We start from the raw sequence: 18640 nt of genomic DNA, 5'->3' as shown, positions 1-18640 counted from the left end.
AACCCTTTTTGACCTTTAAAATCCTTCCAACTTCCAATGGAAAAAAAAGAAGAGGGGGGAACTGAGGACTTTGCTCCTGCTTGGGTGAGAATCTCATGGTCCTGTTTGAATTGTTCTCTGCTGCCCTTAGAAGAGTCGTTGGGTTTAAAGTCAAGGGTTTTTAAAAAGGAAAGTTTGTCCTTCATCCACGTTTGCATCGACTTTAAGAATACCCAAATACGTGCTTTGCGAGGGGGAATTTAGGACGACACGAGCTGGAAATATGACAGTGTAGCTGCAGAACAGAAGCTCACAGCTGAGCCTCCAGATGAAAAAAGAGGACCTTAGGAGAAGCTTGACAGAAGGACCTCATTCCTTTTGGACAAATTGTCCCATGTTCTCCAAGGAGTGAGGGACATATCAAAGCTCCATCCAGCTGTTGCTCAGGGGCCTGCAGCACGCAAAGATCTGTTAACACTTGGAAATGTTGCTCTCTTCTTTGCCTTTAATTGTTCAGGACTAAATGCATCTCTGTTACTTTCCCGGCAGAGTTAAGGCTGCCTCAGGTGTGAAGATCATCGACATCCGAGTCATTGATCCACACCGGTGGCAAGTTCAACAAGATGTTGACAATGGACGGACACAGACGACTGCTACCATTGTGTGCGAGCGCATTGATCCCCATGCCGAGAACTGGTAAGAAAGTCTGGGTGTGCGTGTGTGCTTGTGTGCAGCCACAGGTGTCTTTTCTCATTAAGACTCGGTGTGTGTGTGTGTGTGTGTGCACGGGTAGTATGTGCTTGTCCGAGTTGGGGAGAACAGTAATTTTTATCGATCTGTCGGTCTGCTTTCTCTTGAACGGACATATCCAACATGGCTTTCCTTTTGTGGTTTGCAACAATGGCCTCCCTATTCCACCTTTGGAAACAGCTGCTGTGTAAGACTTAAACCAGGCATAGCCCAGAGCATCCTTGGTGACTGGTGTTTACTTTGAGGTTGGAACTCTTAAAAGTAGGAGTGGGCCCTGAGCTTCACTTCATCAAAGACTCTGTGACTTGACTGTACTTTTGTCACTGTGGATGGGGTTGACTCGCAGGTGCATTCAGACAGCCATGTTGTGGAGGGGTGGAATTCTTGTATTGGAATCCCAGATATTTGTCGGAGATTTGTTCATGCTTCACTCATGATTCAGGGAAGATGCGGGCAGCATGACCAGAGGCCAATGTTACCCATTGCAAAATCACCCCACCTTATGCCCCTTTGAAGCGGGTTCTCCACATCCTGTAGGAATAAGCACACCCTTTAAAATTAGGTGGCTATGATGGAGAGAAGAAATATCAGGAAGCAAAGTTAGTTTGCAGTTCCTCTATCTTGCAAGTATATTCCGACTGAATATCTAGGATGGTTTTCTGAATGTATTGAATTTTCTTCTTTCTTCTGGGTTCTAGATCTGTCAAGAGGGTTCTTCTTTCTAGTTCTAGCTCTCAACATGATGCAAGACTATCTTTATCAGTACTTGTGCCATTTCTCTCTTATGATCCTCCAGGACATAGTTAAAAAAGAGGGTTCTATTTGTATGATAGTAGTGCTTAGTAGTGGGTATATAACTTAGACTTATATACTGCTTCACAGTGCTTTACAGCCCTCTCTAAGTAGCTTTACAGAGTCAGCCTCTTGCCCCCAACAATCTGGATCCTCATTTCACCAACCTCAGAAGGATGGAAGGCTGAGTCAACCTTGAGCCAGTGAGAATCGAACTCTTGGCAATGGGCAGAATTAGCCTGCAATACTGAACACCAGGAAAGGAAGGAAGGAAGGAAGGAAGGAGGAAGGAGAAAAGAAAGAGCAATAGCACTTAGATTTATACACCACATCACAGTGCTTTACAGTCAGGGGTGGGATTCACATTTTTTAACAACTGGTTCTGTGGGCGTGGCTTAGTTGGTGGGTGTGGCTTGGTGGTCATGTGACTGGCTGGGTGTGGCCAACTCAACATCACTCACATCAAGGCATGCATCTCCTCGCCTGGCCTCTCATGACTGTGGGGATACTGCAACAGTCGTAAGTGTGAAGAACGGTCATAAGTCACTTTTGTCAGTGCCATTGTAACTTTGAATGGTCACTCCACACAAGCAAAGTACCAGCAAAGGAGGAAAAAAAACTCCAGAGAAGTTCCAGAGACAGGAAGTCTAGTCCTGCCAAGAATGTAAAAAGGGTTAACGGAGAGGCATTTTCTGTAAGCAACACCAGAATGTTTCCTTCCTGCCTTCCTTACAGGATTAGGCCCATAATTTCTTCTAACAACCAGTTCTCCAAACTGCTTAGAATGTTAACAACCGGTTCTAGCGAATAGGTGTGAACTGGTATAATCCCACTCCTATATACATCCCTCTTTAAGCAGTTTATACTGTCAGCCTATCGCCTTCAACAATCTGGGTCCTCATTTTACACAACGTGAAAGGATGGAAGGGTGAGTCAACCTTGAGCCTGGTGAGATTCGAACTGCCAAATGGCAGTAGTCAGCAGAAGTGGCCTGCAGTACTGCACTCTAACTACTGTGCCAGCAAGGCTCAAGGGTTGAGGGAGAGAAGGATTAGGGGGGCATGTCAACTGCATTCTAGTACTTGAGGGGCTGTCACAGAGAAGAAGGGGTGTGTGTCAACCTATTCTCCGAAGGTCTTGAGAGAGGACAAGAAGTAATAGATGGAGGCTTATCAAGGAGAGATCCAACCTAGAACTAGGAAGAAATTTCCGGACAGTGAGAACAAATAATCCATAGAATAGTTTGCCTCCTGGAGTTATGGCTGTTCCATCATTGAAGTCTTTTACAATTAGACAGGGCAACCTTTTGACCTGGATGGTATTAGGTCTCTTGCTTTGAACAGGGACCGGGCCCTATCTGACAACATGAAATTCAGTGTAGAGAAAAGTAAAGTCCTACACTTAGGCAAGAAAAACCAAAAAGACACATATAGACTGGGTGAAACCAAGCTTAAGAGCAGGAACTGTGAGAGGGATCTTGGAGTCTTAGTGGAGAACCAGCTAAATATGAGCCAGCAATGTGTGTGCGACAACCAAAAAGCCAATGCAGTCCTAAGTTGCATTAACAGAGGATACAATCAAGATCAAGGGAGGTATAGCACCACTCTATAAAGCCTTAGTAAGACCACACCTAGAGTACTGCACCCAGTTTTGGTCACCACACTATAAAAAAGATGTTGAGACTCTAGAAAGAGTGCAGAGAAGAGCAACTAGGATGATGAGGGGACTGGAGGTTAAAACATATGATGAATGGACATGGCTAGTCTAGTGAATAGAAGGACCAGCAGTTTTCCAATATTTGAGGGGCTGCCACAGAGATGAGGGGGTCAAGCTGTTTTCCAAGGCACCCTAAACCCAGACAGTGAATAATGGATGAGAACTGACCAACAAGAGATTCGACCTGGAAATAAGGAGATATTTTCTGACAGGGAGAGCAATCAACCGATGGAACAGAAGTTGCCTTCAGAAGTTGTAGGGGCTTCATCACTGGAGGCTTTTAAGAAGAGACTAGACTGCCATCTGTCAGAAATGGTGTAAGGTCTACTTGGACAGGAGGTTGGACTAGATGACCTGCAATGTCCCTTCCAACTCTGTTAATCTATATTTACTTCTGAGGTCCTTTCCAGCCCTGTGATTCTATGTTCTGTCTCATCCTCTGGCTACCTTACAACACCTGTAGAACTGTAGCATCGTGGACAAATGGCTGTCTAATCTCCTCTTGAAAACGTCCAGCAATGACGCACCCGCCACTCAAAGAGGCAAGCTATTTTACTCGTTATCAAAGACAATGCAAAGAAATGATACGATTCTCTAGCCTTGAGAGTTTTCTCCCTTAAGGCAGCAAGTCTAAAAGCAAATTGCTTTGGCTGAGAATTGAGTGCAATGGAATTTTACTTATTTAGTTACTTATTTTCTGCCAAAAGGAACTCTGGGCGGCGAGAAAAATAACAAACGCACAAAGGGAACAACAAGAAATGCAGCATTACTTAAAGCTAGCATGTACATTTTACGCTCTTGGGATTTAAAGAACTGGTTGTGGCTGAAATCCATCCAACATTCAAAGACAGTCGGAGTTTGCATAAGTTTCTCTACCCTAAAGAAATAGCTTTCTTTGGGTCAAAAGAATAGATAGTATTTTGTGCTGGCCAATGAATGCTATTACTTTCTAGTTTCAAAGGCGAATTTATGATCCCTTTCTGATGATGAGAATTTAAATGTATGTATATCTACTGCCAGGCTCACGAAGGCTCTGTTTATGCGACTTACATTCTGTTCAGAGCTGCATTAGGAAAAAAAAACACCACGTTAATAATAATAAAAAAAATCCTGGGGTTAAAGCAGCACTGAAATGTAATTTTCATCTGGTGGGGGGGTGAGGGGGAAGGTTGAATCAAAGTGCATTGCAAAATCTAAGTTAGTTGCAAACTTGGAGAGAATGCAGGAAATGTTGCTAATCCATGAAAATTGTAGTTGTCACAGTAACTTAGACATTACAAACAGAAATTTCTGCCTTGTTTCAAGCTATCTGAAATGAATTTCAAGTCAATTAATACTCTGACCCTTTCCATTAAAAGGTTAGTTTAATTGTTTTTTGGATTGATTAACAATGTAAATAAAAAAATCTCCACAAGATCTGTTTCGCTACAGCAAATATTGTTGCCTGTAGAATAAATATTTATGTTTGATCTGCCTTCATTTCAGAGCTCTCTTTATCTTGCTATGTTTAGAAGATTCAAACCCCTCATAACAACCCTCTCCCAAAAGCCTTCCCCTCAACAAAATGTCCAGAGTAATGCAATATATATATCACAGGTGTTGTCGTTTAATAATGTTTGGACAGCCAGAGCTTGATCTGGTTTTTTCAGAAAGCCACTTGCCAAAACCAGACCATCAGAGTTCAATTTAGTTCGGATTTTAGCTGACTTTAAAGAATTAAGCAGGATCAGATCTGGGGATGAGTAGAATGGAGCTGCAAGGCAGGGATGGGATTCAAATTTTTTAACAACTGGTTCTGTGGGTGTGGTTTAGGTGGTGGGTGTGGCTTGGTGGTCATGTTATTGGCTGGGCGTGGCCAACTCAATATCACTCACATCGAGGCACGCTTCTCATGACTGTGGGGATGCTGCAACAGTCGTAAGTGTGAAAAATGGTCATAAGTCCCTTTTTTCAGGGCCATTGTAACTTTGAATGGTCACTCCACACTAGCAAAGTACCAGCAAAGGAGGAAAAAAAACCTCCAGAGAAGTTCCTGAGGCAGGAAGTCTAGTCCTGCCAAGAATGTAATAAGGGTTAATGGAGAGGCAGTTTCTGTAAGCAACACCAGAATGTTTCCTTCCTGCCTTCCTTACAGGATTAGGCCAGTCATTTCTTCTAACAACCGGTTCTCCGAACTGCTTAGAATGTTAACAACTGGTTCTCTCGAATAGGTGCGAACTGGTAGAATCCCACCCCTGCTGCAAGGCACCTTGGAAGTCTTCTAGTCCAGCCCCCATTTCGGCAAATGGCTGTCTAGTCTCTTTTTAGAAACCTCCAGTGATGGAGCCCCCACAACTTCTGGAGGGAAGTTCTGTTCCAACTGGTTAATTGTCCTCACTGTTAAGAAGTTTCTCCTTAATTCCAGGTTGCTTCTCTCCTTAATTAGTTTCCAACCCTTGCTTCTTCTCTTGCCCTCTTTATATTTTAAATCTATATAGAAAAGGAGATTCGAGAGAAGAAGACCAAGTCTTTCTCAGATCACGGGTGGGGAACGACGACCCCCTTATGACCTGTGCGACATCAACTCCCAGAATTCCTGAGCCAACATGGGAATTGAAGTCCATGGGTCATAAAGGGGTGGCCATTGTTCCCCACCCCTGGCTCTACATAGTCTTCTTATTTCCATGATCATCCTTGCCATCCTTTCCAGGTGGATCAGATCTCTTCTTAAAAACATCCAGTGATGGAGCGCCCACCATTTCTGGTGGCAAGCTGTTCCACTGGCTAATTGTTCTCACTGTTAATTTACCTCCAAGGTCCCTTCAGCTCTCTCTTCTGATTGATCGAACCTGTAGTAAGGGAGGCCCTGGATGAGAGTCAAGTGGGCTTTGAAACAGCTTAGAATCTGTAAAGGCAGGAGGCCCCGACGAATGTTAATGGCCCCTTAAGGAACCATTGCAAATTGCTTTATTATTCCTTTCCTTTGTCTCTGTTTTGCTTCTCAGCCCATCTGAAGGCAAATACCTGTGGGTGGCAAAGCGATCTGTTGCCCAGCAACTTAAAGTACATAAAAGCTTGCTGCGGTGGCAGGATGGAAACCTTTTGTTCCCAGAGACCATTTAGGGGGCAGAGCAAGAGAGAATAGGCAATTTTACAGATGAGAATGTGGCGGGGAGCTATCAGGGACCTTGTTTTCTAATAAGCTGCGCTAAACATAAGGGAATTAGAGGGGCGACTTCTTTGTTAAAATTCAAAATAACTTGCAAGCTGGATGGATATTGGTTCGTCAGTTGGATGTAAAAACGGGGTTGCGTTTGCAAAGCATAGGAACGGATAAATCTTGGTTAATGAGCACATACGGCTGGCTTCCCCCCCCCTTAATTCCCCATTGCGCACAAGCCCCTTCGCAAGAGTTGCAATTTACTGATCCGTTTAAACCCAGGATGGTTAGCTTGGCTATCTGGAAGCTGGACTTTGTAACCTAGGTTTGTCACAGCAGGCTGGGCAAATCCAGATATTGGGGTTTGCAAACTATTGCTTCGCACGTGGGGTGGCCCAGCCAATCATACGTGGACGAAAGCAAGACCCAGAGACGGTCTTGTTCTTGCCTGATCTTGAGAGCTAAGCATGTTCAGTTTGTTATATAGCCATAGCAATAGCCCTTAGACTTATACACCGCTTCACAGTGCTTTACAGCCCTCTCTAAGCGCTTTACAGAATCAGCCTGTTGCCCTCAACAATCTGGGTCCTCATGTCACCCACCTCGGAAGGATGGAAGGATGTAAAAAATGGGGCAGCTGGCAGAATTAGCCTGCAATACTGCCTTCTAACCATTGTGCGAAGGAAGGAAGGAAGGAAGGAAGGAAGGAAGGAAGGAAGGAAGGAAGGAAGGAAGGAAGGAAGGAAGGAAAGAAAGGAAAGAAAGGAAAGAAAAGAAAGAAAGGAAAGGAATAGGAAGAGCAATAGCCCTTTGACTTATATACTGCTTCACAGTGCTTTACAGCCCCTCCCTAAACGGTTTACAGAGTCAGCCTCTTGTCCCCAACAATCTGGGTCCTCATTTTACCCACCTTGGAAGGATGGAAGGATGTAAAAACGGGGCAGCTGGCAGAATTAGCCTGCAATACTGCCTTCTAACCATTGTGCGAAAGAAGGAAGGAGAAAAGGAAGAGGAATAGCAATAGCACTTAGATTTATATACCGCTTCACAGTGCTTTACAGTCCGTGGTGCGGTAGCCTAGAGGTGGAGCTCTCACCTCACAATCAAGAGGCTGTGAGTTTGATCCGAGGTAGAAGCAGATATTTATCTCTCTGGGCACATTGTGATTATATCTACTGAACAAAACTCCGCATTGGCAAAAGGAAGGGCATCTGGCCAGTAAATACCCTGCTCCATTCAGTTTCCCAGACTCCACCCCCACAGGGGATTATTACAAGGGATGATGATGAAGATGACAGTGCTTTACAGCCCTCTCTAAGTGGTTTATAGAGTCAGCCTCTTGCCCCCAACAAACTGGGTCCCCATTTTACCCACCTCGGAAGGATGGAAGGTTGAGTCAACCTTGAGCCTGGTGAGATTCGAACTGCCAAATTGCAGACAGCTGGCAGTCAGCAGAAGTCGGCTGCAGTACTGCACTCTAACCACTGTGCCACCACGGTTAGGGTTGGAAGGGACCTTGGAGGTCTTCTAATCCAACCCTCTGCCCATGGCAGGAGATCCTATACCGTTCTGGACTATCTTTGGGCTTGATGGGATGGATGATACACGTGATCCTAGAAAGAATATTAGATTAACAGAACAGAATAACAGAGTTGGAAGGGACCCTCCAATCAACCTCGCCCCATCCATGCAGGAGAACCTATACCATTTCACATAAGTGACTGTCTAGACTCTTCTTAAAAATCTCTGGTGATGAAGCTCTCACAGCTTCTGGTGGCAAGCTGTTCCACTTGCTGTCAGGAAATTTCTCTACTTTGTCCATACACTGTGCATTGTCAGGAAATTCATCTAACTCCTGTCCCACAACCCACCGAATTCAGGAGCATCTTCCACGAAACTGGAGGCTTCCTGGTCACATTTATCTTGATCACGTTCAGCCTCTCATCAAGAGACGCTGCTCTACGTGCAGTGAGGCAAGTTCTTTAAGCATACTATGGATTTGATGTCATTCATTCCACTCTGTTCTTCCGCAGCCTCCTTCACCCGTGCAACCTTAATTTTACAGACTACCCTTCCCTGAAATTAAACTATATCCATGGGCAAACCAACATGGCAGATATCAAAATCCTGACAGGCAGGAACAAACTCCGCCGATTGCTCCCTTCGCTCTCGTAGGCTTTCGCAAAACCCTTTAACTCTCCCGGTGTCTACTGAGAAGCTGTTTTAAGCTGTTAGATGTTCCCATGAAAAAGATGGGTAATGGTCAGTCATCCTGAACATGTTTTCCAAGCTTCATTTGAACCAGTGGCTGAAAGCAACTCTCTGAAGAACCCCTTGCTGATTTTGCAGACTTTGAGTCCAACATGGGGGCCATGACCTCAGCTCCATTAGATGCTGTCGAAGGAACCCAGTAGAAAACATCAACGGCCTGGACTATACTGAAGGAGATTTCCTTGGCCTTTCTTTATCCTCTGGCTTAGAGGATCAGACTTAGAGGAGATTATAGGGGCTGGCGTAAGAATTTCTAGAGCACATCTGCAGAATGGAGATGTTCTGGAGAACATGCAGAGGGACCACAGTCATGGTCTGGTTCAGATTGTTTAGGAAGGCCAACAAGATGATAAAGAGGTCTGGGGACTAAACTGTAGGATGAATGATTGAGGGAACTAGGTACGTCTAACTCAGGGGTTGACAACCTTAAACACTCAAAGAGCCACAAAGGTTAGGGTTACCCTAACCCTAACCGGAAGCCCCTGGTTCAATTCTGAAGCCAACCAGAAGTCTGGTTCACTCACCATAGAGTCTCCTCCTAGCGCAGCATCCTTTTTCCTCTGCCAACCGGAAATCCAGTCCCCCACCATAGAGGCTCCTAGCGCGGCATTCTTTTTTCTCCGCCAACTGGAAATCAAGTTCTCCCACCATAGAGGCTCCTCCTAGCGCGGCATTCTTTTTTCTCCGCCAACTGGAAATCCAGTTCTCCCACCATAGAGGCTCCTCCTAGCGCGGCATCCTTTTTCCTCTGCCAACTGGAAATCCAGTTCTCCCACCATAGAGGCTCTTCCTAGCGCGATATTCTTTTTCCTCTGCCAACTGGAAATCCAGTTCTCCCACCATAGAGGCTCCTCCTAGTGCAGCATCCTTTTTCCTCTGCCAACCGGAAATCCAGTCCCCCACCATAGAGTCTCCTAGTGTGGCATTCTTTTTTCTCCGCCAACTGGAAATCCAGTTCTCCCACCATAGAGGCTCCTCCTAGCGCGGCATCCTTTTTCCTCTGCCAACTGGAAATCCAGTTCTCCCACCATAGAGGCTCCTCCTAGCGCGGCATCCTTTTTCCTCTGCCAACCGGAAATCCAGTCCCCCACCATAGAGTCTCCTAGCACGGCATTCTTTTTTCTCCGCCAACTGGGAATCCAGTTCTCCCACCATAGAGGCTCCTCCTAGCGCGGCATCCTTTTTCCTCTACCTGTCCTAACTGAAAGCCCTATCAATTGACTGGCAACAGGGAGCTTCGGCAGAGGGATGAAAGAGCCACATGTGGTTCCAGAGCCTGCGGGTTGCCGACCCCTGACCTAACCTATTGAAGAGAAGGACTAGGAGTGACATGATAGCAGTACTTGAGGGGACTCTCTGAGAGAAGCGGCTGTTGACTTATCTTCCAAAGCATCAAAGGGGCAAGACAAGGGCAGAAGCTCACTTAAGACAGATCCAACCTAGAACTAAGTAGAAGCTTCCTAACAATGAGAACAATGAACCAGGGTCTCCTGCTTGGGAAGGGGATTGGACTAGAAAAGTAGTCACCAACTGGTGGGCCAGGAACCACTGGTGGTCCGCAAGAAAATTTTGGTGGCCCTCAGAGAAATGTCCCTCCCCAAAGCAATTAATCCAGGCTGCACTGCCCACATGGTCTGCCCACCCACTGGCCCCCACCATTCAGCCGAGTGCAAACCTTACCTTGAGTAGAGCCATGCGAGCTGGAACTGGAAGGTAAAACCAATGGCGGTGGAGGGAAATCTGCCCCAGGGTGGCTTGCTGACGTTGGTGGGAAAGTTGGTCCCATATTCCAGAGCTGCAGGAGTCACAGGAGTGGCCCTTTGGTCATCCTGGAGCAGCTCCTCCAGTCCATGGCAGGCCAGTGCATCCAGGTGGAGGAGCAGCTTCTCCAGGATGACCAAAGGGCCAGTCCTGTGACTCCTGCAGCTCTGGAATATGGGACCGACTTTCCCACCAACGCCCAGCAAGCCACCGTCAGTCAAAAATCATATCAGTGGTCCGCAGGATATAAAATTATGAGTTTGGCGGTCCCTGAGGTCCAAAAGGTTGGTGACCCCTGGACTAGATGACCTACAAGATGATCTTCCAATCCTGTTAGTCTATGTTTTACTTCTCTGATTAGAAAACTGGAGCTGGGACTAATTTCACTTTCCTAATAAGGTGTTTAACCGTTCTGTCGGTCCCTTTTCTAAAAATCATCCCATCCCTTCCATAAAGCCAGTGATATTTTCCCCTCCCTGCCTGGTGGAATTTGTACTCCATATTGTCAGAGAGACTGAAAGCTCTCCCTTTCCATCCCCCAGTTGTTGTTGTTTTTTCATTATTCCATCCAATGCTCCTTTCCATCGTTGTAATGAACCAACCCAGGGAAGAAAAGCCGAAACAAAACAGATACAATCAGCCTCTACAGGAGAGCAGGCAATGGAAAGGCAACACACCCCAGCTCTGAGTAGGAACAACCAGGAGGGAGCTGTCAACTGGGTCCACAGAAGGCCAACAAAAGTGTCATTTATTCAACCCACACCAGTCAGGGATCGCAATGATTTGGTCTCTGCTGGAGATTTCATGGAATCAACAGCTCACCTTCTATAACGGGAGGAGAGAGAAAGAACAAAGAAAGAAAAAATCTAAAATGTTAGTGTTGAAGGAAGACTTCATGGGGTTCCCTGGCTATTAGTTTAGAGCCAGTTCAATCTAGTGGTTAAGGCACCAAGGCTAGAAAGTGGGAGACCGTAAGATCTAGTACCACCCTAGGCAGGAAACTTTAGGCCAATCACCAGAAGATGGTGAGTTCTAGTCCCACCTTAAGCATTAAAGTCAGCTGAGTAACTTTGGGCCAATCATTAGGAGATGAGTTCTAGTTCCAATTAGCCATGAAATCCAGCTGGGTAACTTTGGGCCACTCACCAGGAGACAGAGAATTCTAGTCCCACCTTAGCCATTAAAATTGGTTGGGTGACTCTGGGTACGGTCCCTCCCTTTCAGCCAAACCCACCTCACAGGGTTGCTGTGACCACCAAATGCACTTAACAACTGCAGGGATTGGCTTATCAACGGTGCCCCCCCCCAAAAAAGGACCAAAAATTGGGCACGACTCGTTTTCTAGTCACCTTGCTTCAGAACCAGTGGTGGTATTCTACCGGTTTGGTCCGGTTCAAGCGAACCGGTAGTAAAAAAAATGCTCCCATTCGGCTGAACCAGTAGTAAAAAAAAAAGCTACTGGTTCAGCTGAACCGATATTTCCTTTTTTTTCCTCCCGACGATCAGCTGTTCCAATGGTCAGTTGTGCTGGGATCCCCCTCGCTGTCTTACTGCGTCACCCAGGAGGCTTCCAGGAGGTCCAGGGGGTAAAAAAGGGCGTGCCTGGGGGGTGCTGCTGCAAAAAAGCCACGCCCACCCAGTCACATGGCCATTCCCACCTAGTCACACCCACAGAACTGGTAGTAAAAATGCTTGCATTCCACCTCTGTTCAGAACGGAACTTAGTGGTCACAAGTCAAGGATAACCTGTCCCGGGTGAGAAGCACTATTGCTTCATTGAGGCTGTTCCTGTACAAAACTGCACAACTGAAGGCAAAACCACTTATCTCTCGATGCGGGCTAGTCTGACGCAGCCTCCACACTAAAAATACCCCGCTTTTGATTCCTGCCCCATCAGCACCCGTGGAATTAATATGCGCGTTTGAGAAACCTTGGGATTAATTATTCGCAGGAAAGATTTGCATTTCAATTTGACTTTTTAATTTGTTTCATGAGCTGTTGGGGCAAAGGTGGAGGAGAAAGGGGAGGAGAAGCATTTCACAGCCAGATCGCACGAAGAAGAGGGGTGTGAGATTTCTTTTAATTTCAGGGTAGGCTAGCCTGCAACAAGAAGGCATGCCACGCAGCACCGTGGCTGTGTCTCCAAGCTTGAACGTAAAAACACAACCAAACCCACCGACGGGTAAGACGTTGGTGGAAAATAATGTCAACCCTTCCCACAAAACGCTCTCTCCTGGTGTTATCTTCTGCAGTTCCCCTGTTTTGGGGGCAGGAGGCCAAGCTGGAAGGCAATGAAGCTTCCTTTCATAGACCTTTGATCTTCAATCAGAATAGAGCTGGAAGGGGAGATCTCAGAGGTCATCCAGTCCAACCCCCTGCTCAAGCAGGAGACCCTATACTGTTTCAAATAGGCAGCTGTCCACCCTCTTCTTAAAAAAACCTCCAGTGATGAAGAACCCATAACTTCTGGTATCAAGCTGTTCCAATGGTTAATTGTCCCCACTGTTAGGAAGTTTCTCCTTAATTCCAGGTTCAGAGGAAAATTTAACTCCAAGAAGGTTATAGCTAGATAGAAATTGTAGTCCCAACACCCTGGAGGATGTCAGTAAAAACTTTGGGAAAATCCTTTTCCTATGCCTTCCACCCACATTTCCATCTTTCTCCCTCCCATCCATGCATCTCTCTCTATTCATCTATAGCAGGGGTTCCCAACCTTTTTTTCGCCCCGCACTCCTAAAGAAATTTCACTTGAACCTCGCACCCCCTGAAATTTAGACTTTAGGAACTACTGAACGCGTTAAATATATGGTAGGATTGAATCTTTTCAGCTATGTATGTGACGGCCACTAAATAACGATACTTAACTCTAAAATGAAAACAAAGTCAATCCATTGCATAATAAATAAAAATGCCAACATATAGCCAATATCCTATTATTTACCTGGACTTTTCTCGCACCCCCTGGAATATTGTCTTGCACCCCAGGTTGGGAACCCCTGATCTATAGCATAGCTTCATCTATCTACTACCTACCTACACCTACCCACCCATCCACCTCTCTGTCCATTTACAGTATATCTACATTACCTACTTATCCATCCTCCATCCATCCATCTTTCTCTCTCCCTCTCTCTCCCCTTCTCTGACCTCTCTCTCTCTTCTGTCTCTCTCACCATCCATCCATCCATCTCTCTCTCCCCCATCTCTCCTCCATCTCCTTCTCCCTCTCTCTATTTATCTTATGGTTCACCAGACAGTCTCCCTGAAGCTTCATTGCTGAGGAGGGATTTCAAGTCAGGTTCACACTGGCAGGCCAGCTGTGATTGTGCCATTGTCGTGACGTTGTTTGCTTGATGCTCACCAGGGTCACGCTGCATCTGTGGGGCTGGAAAAGGCAACATTCTTGAGAGAGACCAGATAGCTCTTCAGTGGTGTTTACTTGATACCTTACCAATCAATAATCTATTCCACGCTAAGAGTGGAGTACTGAAATTATCACGGAATGAGCTCTTAATGGCAGGTGTTCTGATTCAAGGGCTGAGCGATAATGAGGGGGGGGTTTGATTCCTCTCCCCCAACTCTTGATTATGGCCTGCCTCAGTTTCCATACAGTTATCAGACCTATCTTGCTTTCTGTTCTGACCCAGCTCCCCAAAAACATGATAAACCCTCTGACGTGAACTCAAAAGATTCCTTTATTAGGCGTGCCAGCAGCCCCGACAAAAAATTTCCCTCTCCCTGTAGGCTAACAAGCCTGTCCGGCAGGGAGATAAAAAGTTGTCTGCCACACCTATTTATCTCCGCCCCCTGCCTTTTATCCCCAGAGCTAGGGTGGGGCTTTGCTATCAGCGGTGGCTTTTCCGTCCCAAGGACCGGCCCATAGATTTCCACTGCTCTCCTCTCCTCTGCCTTTTGCACATCAGGCACTGGACCCAGCTGTTCTCTTCCTCATTAGCCACCTCCAGAGGGGGATGTTGACTCCATCTGAGGGCTGATGGACGGCCCAGGCTCCCTCCCTCTCTCTCTCTCTCTCTCCCCCTCCATCCCTCCCTCCCACCCTCCCTCCTCCCCTCTCTCTGCCAGCTCCATTCCCTCTTCCCCCTCAGAGTTCTCAGGTTGCTGTGATGCTGATCCTGATTTCCATTCCTCCTCCTCCTCCTCCTCCTCCTCCTCCTCCTCCTCCTCCTCCTCCTCCTCCTCCTCCTCCTCCTCCTCCTCCTCCTCCTCCTCTGATTTGGCTGCCAGAGGGGCCGGCGGCCAACAGGCCACAACACTTCCATGAGCCTGAGGAAGTCACTGGAGTCTTTCCACGCCCAGCATTGGGGCTAAAATGCAGCCACTGAAGCGCGGCTGTCTTAGGCAAATCCTGAGATTTTCAGAAAGTTTTTAAGAGGAATGAAAAAACAAACAAACATAGGAACCAACAATCTCGAGGGAAGTGGTGCTGATTCCCATCGTGTGTTTCCCAATGGAAGTAAGTTAGACAAACATTGGGCTTTCCTTGGGTCAGGATTCCATCCATGCAAGCTGTTCTGACCAAGGCTTCCCGAGACAGTAACAATCACATGCTATTCCCCAAAAAACATTTTTTAAAATTTCAATTGCTTTGAGTGATATGCATCCACAGCCCATAATGAGTCCCAAACAGTTTGTAAATAGTCCCATGGAAGTCTGCCAAAGTCCTTTGGGATGAGTCTGACAAGCACCCACCTTTATCTCCCTTGAAATGCTGACAACGACTAAATTGCCAAATAGCTGTACAAGGCCAAACGGAGCACAAATTCAACATGGAGCTTCAGGTTTCAAACCAACCAGAATGGACAAACTTGCTTCCTGCAAAGGCTCCTGTCCCTTTGCTGCTCCTTTATGTCTTATAGGAGGGGCCAATCACCTCCAAGCCTTACTCCCAAGTCGCCCCTTTTGTCTTAACTGTTCTTGCCTTCTGGCAGCTCTGTGCAAGCACACACTGGGAACAGGCTCCCCCTGTTCCTCTGCCTCCCTGATGCCAGATTCTGGAGGCTCCAGAGTCAGCACATAACTCTAAGGTGGCCCTAGCCCCATCTCTGTCAGATCCCTCGTCCGAGCCCTCCTCAGACTCCTGGACTAGCGCATGTTCCTCCCCACTGTCCGACTCTGCTGCCAGCTCCGCAGGCCACTGGTGGACTACAACACAAGCTAGCCACAATGGGCTTAACAATACATGACTGAATAAACCACAACGGGTTTTGAGCTGTTGAGTCTGACTCAACTGCAGACAATGTGGTTACATCAACCAACCAACCATCTTTGTCGTTGTGCTCGTCTCCAATACGATGATGAAAGTCAAGACTCCTTTGAATCAAGCTGGCTCCTAGTGACTAGGTGGACACATCCATGTCGGTATTCGTGGCAGGACAGGCAACTCCTCGACTTACAACAGTTCATTTAGTGATTGCTCAAAGTTACAACGGCACTGAAAATGTGACTTATGACCGTTTCCCACAGTTACGACCTTTGCAGTGTCCCTCCCCATGGCCACATGATCCAAAATTCAGATGCTTGGTTCATACTTATGACCGTTGCTGTGTCCCGAGGTCACGTTGATTCCCTTTTTTGCGACCTTCCCAAAAGCCAAGTCAACGGGGGAAGCCAGATTCACTTAACAGCCGGGTTACTAAGTCACCAACTGTGGCGATTCACTTAACAACGGTGGCAAGAAAGGTGGTAAAATGGGGCAAAACTCACTTAACAAATGTGTCCCTTAACAACAGAGATTTGGGGCTCAATGGCGGTCGTAAGTTGAGGATTCCCTGTACTAATGAAAGTGACTGACCACCAATCCTCGCAGTTATGACTGTTGCAACGTGGTCAAAGTTTGGGTGCTGGCAACCAGCACGTATTTATGACGGTTTGCAGCATCCTGGGGTCACCTGATCTCCATTTGCGACCTTCGCAATGGGCTTCCAGCAAGCAAAGTCAATGGGGATTTGTTTAATGATGTGTGATAGTTTAACCATTGCGAAAGAGGTTGTAACATTGGACACAACTGCCGTGCTTAGCAGGGGAAATTCCTGCTCCCAATTGTGGTCCTAAGTCAAGAAGTGCCTTTATTTATATAATTTCCATATTGATTCTGCATTTGACTCAACCTCTTTAAATCGTTAAAAGAGAGAGAGAGAAAAAAAAAAAGAGAGAGAGAGTACATGATGAATATTTGCCAGGACAACACTAAAAGAACAAGATTAATTTATGGGAAGTGAACAGGCAGGCTATTTTATTAAAAGAAATATATCTGGCATCCTGGGGGACGAAATAATTCAAAGCAACAGCTTTTAAATGCTCACCAATCTCGACGGCAGCAACTTGTGATCATCAAAAGGGTTTAAATCCTGGCGAAAGGGCTAATCAAGTGGCGGTTAGCTTTTGTGCAGCAATGCTTTGATGGCTAAACAAGGAAAAAAAAACATCTTCATCCTTGAATCTTAGATGGGAGCTAAACGCTTCTGGCCAGCCAAGTGATAAAATTATGAACCCGTAAACAATGTATAGGGGAGAGAGGAGAGAGAAACGCAGACTAGACAACCAGGGAGTAAAATAAAAGGCGTTTAAGCCTACAGAAGAAGGGAGGGAAGCCCTTGGAAACATATTAGAAGGGACCCTCCCTAGTTTCTGTAGAGTAAAAGGGAAGGTGGAGTGAAATACTGCACTTTCAGTCTTGCATGAATGTGTTAATGTAACCTTAATCATCATCATCATCTTCTTCTAAATATATATAAAAGCGAAATACCACTCAGGCATCATCACAAAATCTCCAGAACCGTAAAGCCTACAAACTTGACATTTGGCACGTACGTTCTTCTTGGCTTCTAGTGCTCACTTAAGAAAGGATTTTTCGAAATGACCATCAGAGCATTAGGATTTCGTATATTATTATTATTAACGCGGTCTGATGCTAAGGAGTTCTACTCCCCCTCCCCACCTGAAAAGAAATCCCTTCCAAATGCAAAACACAAGCAGAGGAGAGGAGTTTCAATTTTACTTTCACAGCACCAAGCAGCCTTAGTCCAGAACAGTTGAGCCCAGGCTCCTTTCTGTCTCCTTCTTGCTCACACAGCAAATACTCTTTCAGTTTCCAAGCAGCCCTCAACTCTCACACCCTGACAGGAAGCTAGCCAGATGAATAACGACGGATGTTGGTAGGCAGAGGCAGAATTTCCCCCCTTATTTTCCTTCCCAAAAACTAAGCCCGATCACATAGTTTCGTAGTGAAGCACGGGTATCCAGCTAGTATAAAGATAGACTTAGTCCTTCTGGTTGGGCTTCTGGTCTGGATTATTGTAATGGTATGTGGGAAAGACCTTGGGAGAAGGAGGGAAGGAGGGAGAAATACTAAAAGGGAAGGAGGAGATAAATCCTTTCAGTCTTGCAGGAATGTGTTAATGTAACCTTAACATAATGATAGACTTAGTCCTTCTGGTTCCGCTTTTGATCTGGACTATTGTAATGGGTATGTGGGAGAGACCTTGGGAGACAGGGAGAAGAGATGCTGCCTAGGGAAAGTCAGATAAGGGACTGCTTAGCCCTCATCTGGATAACAGGCAAGGCAAGAGGTTCAGAAGGGAACCCCCCCTAGTTTCCTGGAGAGTAAAATGGAAGGTGGGGAAAATACTTTCAGTCTTGCAGGAATGTATTAATGTAGCCTTAATATGAAGATAAACTTAGTCCTTCTGGTTGGACTTCTGGTCTGGACTGTTATAATGGGTTTGTGGGAGAGACCTTGGGAGAAGGAGGGAAGGAGGGAGAAATACTAAAAGGGAAGGAGGAGAGAAATACTTTCAGTCTTGCAGGAATGTGTTAATGTAACCTTAACATAAAGATAGACTTAGTCCTTCTGGTTCCGCTTTTGATCTGGACTATTGTAATGGGTATGTGGGAGAGACCTTGGGAGACAGGGAGAAGAGATGCTGCCTAGGGAAAGTCAGATAAGGGACTGCTTAGCCCACAGATGGATAACGGGCAAGGTAAGAGGCTCAGAAGGGACCCTCCCTCGTTTCTTGGGCTGTTTGTGGGAGAGACCTTGGGAGACGGGGAGAAGAGATGCTGCCTGGGGGATGAAGAGATAAGAGATAAGAGACAGCATAGCCCAGAGCACCATAACAGGTGGAGAAAGAGGCTTAGAAGGGACCCTCCCTAATTTCTCAAGGTGTAAAGCATGCGACTATAATGGCATGTGGGAAAGACCTTGGAAGACAG

The 18640-nt window shown here is 46.2% G+C and overlaps 1 protein-coding gene across 1 annotated transcript in view; it reads left to right on the top strand.

The window, feature by feature from the left end:
• The window catches only part of LOC113425230 (transmembrane protein 132B-like), a 157166-nt gene that overhangs the window by 23927 nt on the left and 114599 nt on the right, over positions 1 to 18640 (top strand). Inside the window, exon 2 of the mRNA XM_026687284.2 lies at positions 529 to 675. Within this exon, the coding sequence (XP_026543069.2) occupies positions 529 to 675 (147 nt within the window). The remainder of the gene's footprint in view (positions 1 to 528; positions 676 to 18640) is intronic.

The sequence above is a fragment of the Notechis scutatus genome, chromosome 13, assembly GCF_049901735.1.
Source record: "Notechis scutatus isolate UNSWTSFEM ecotype Mainland chromosome 13, rNotScu1.2, whole genome shotgun sequence".
Classification (NCBI taxonomy): Eukaryota; Metazoa; Chordata; class Lepidosauria; order Squamata; family Elapidae; genus Notechis; species Notechis scutatus.
This window is presented reverse-complemented; position numbering and strand designations above follow the sequence as displayed.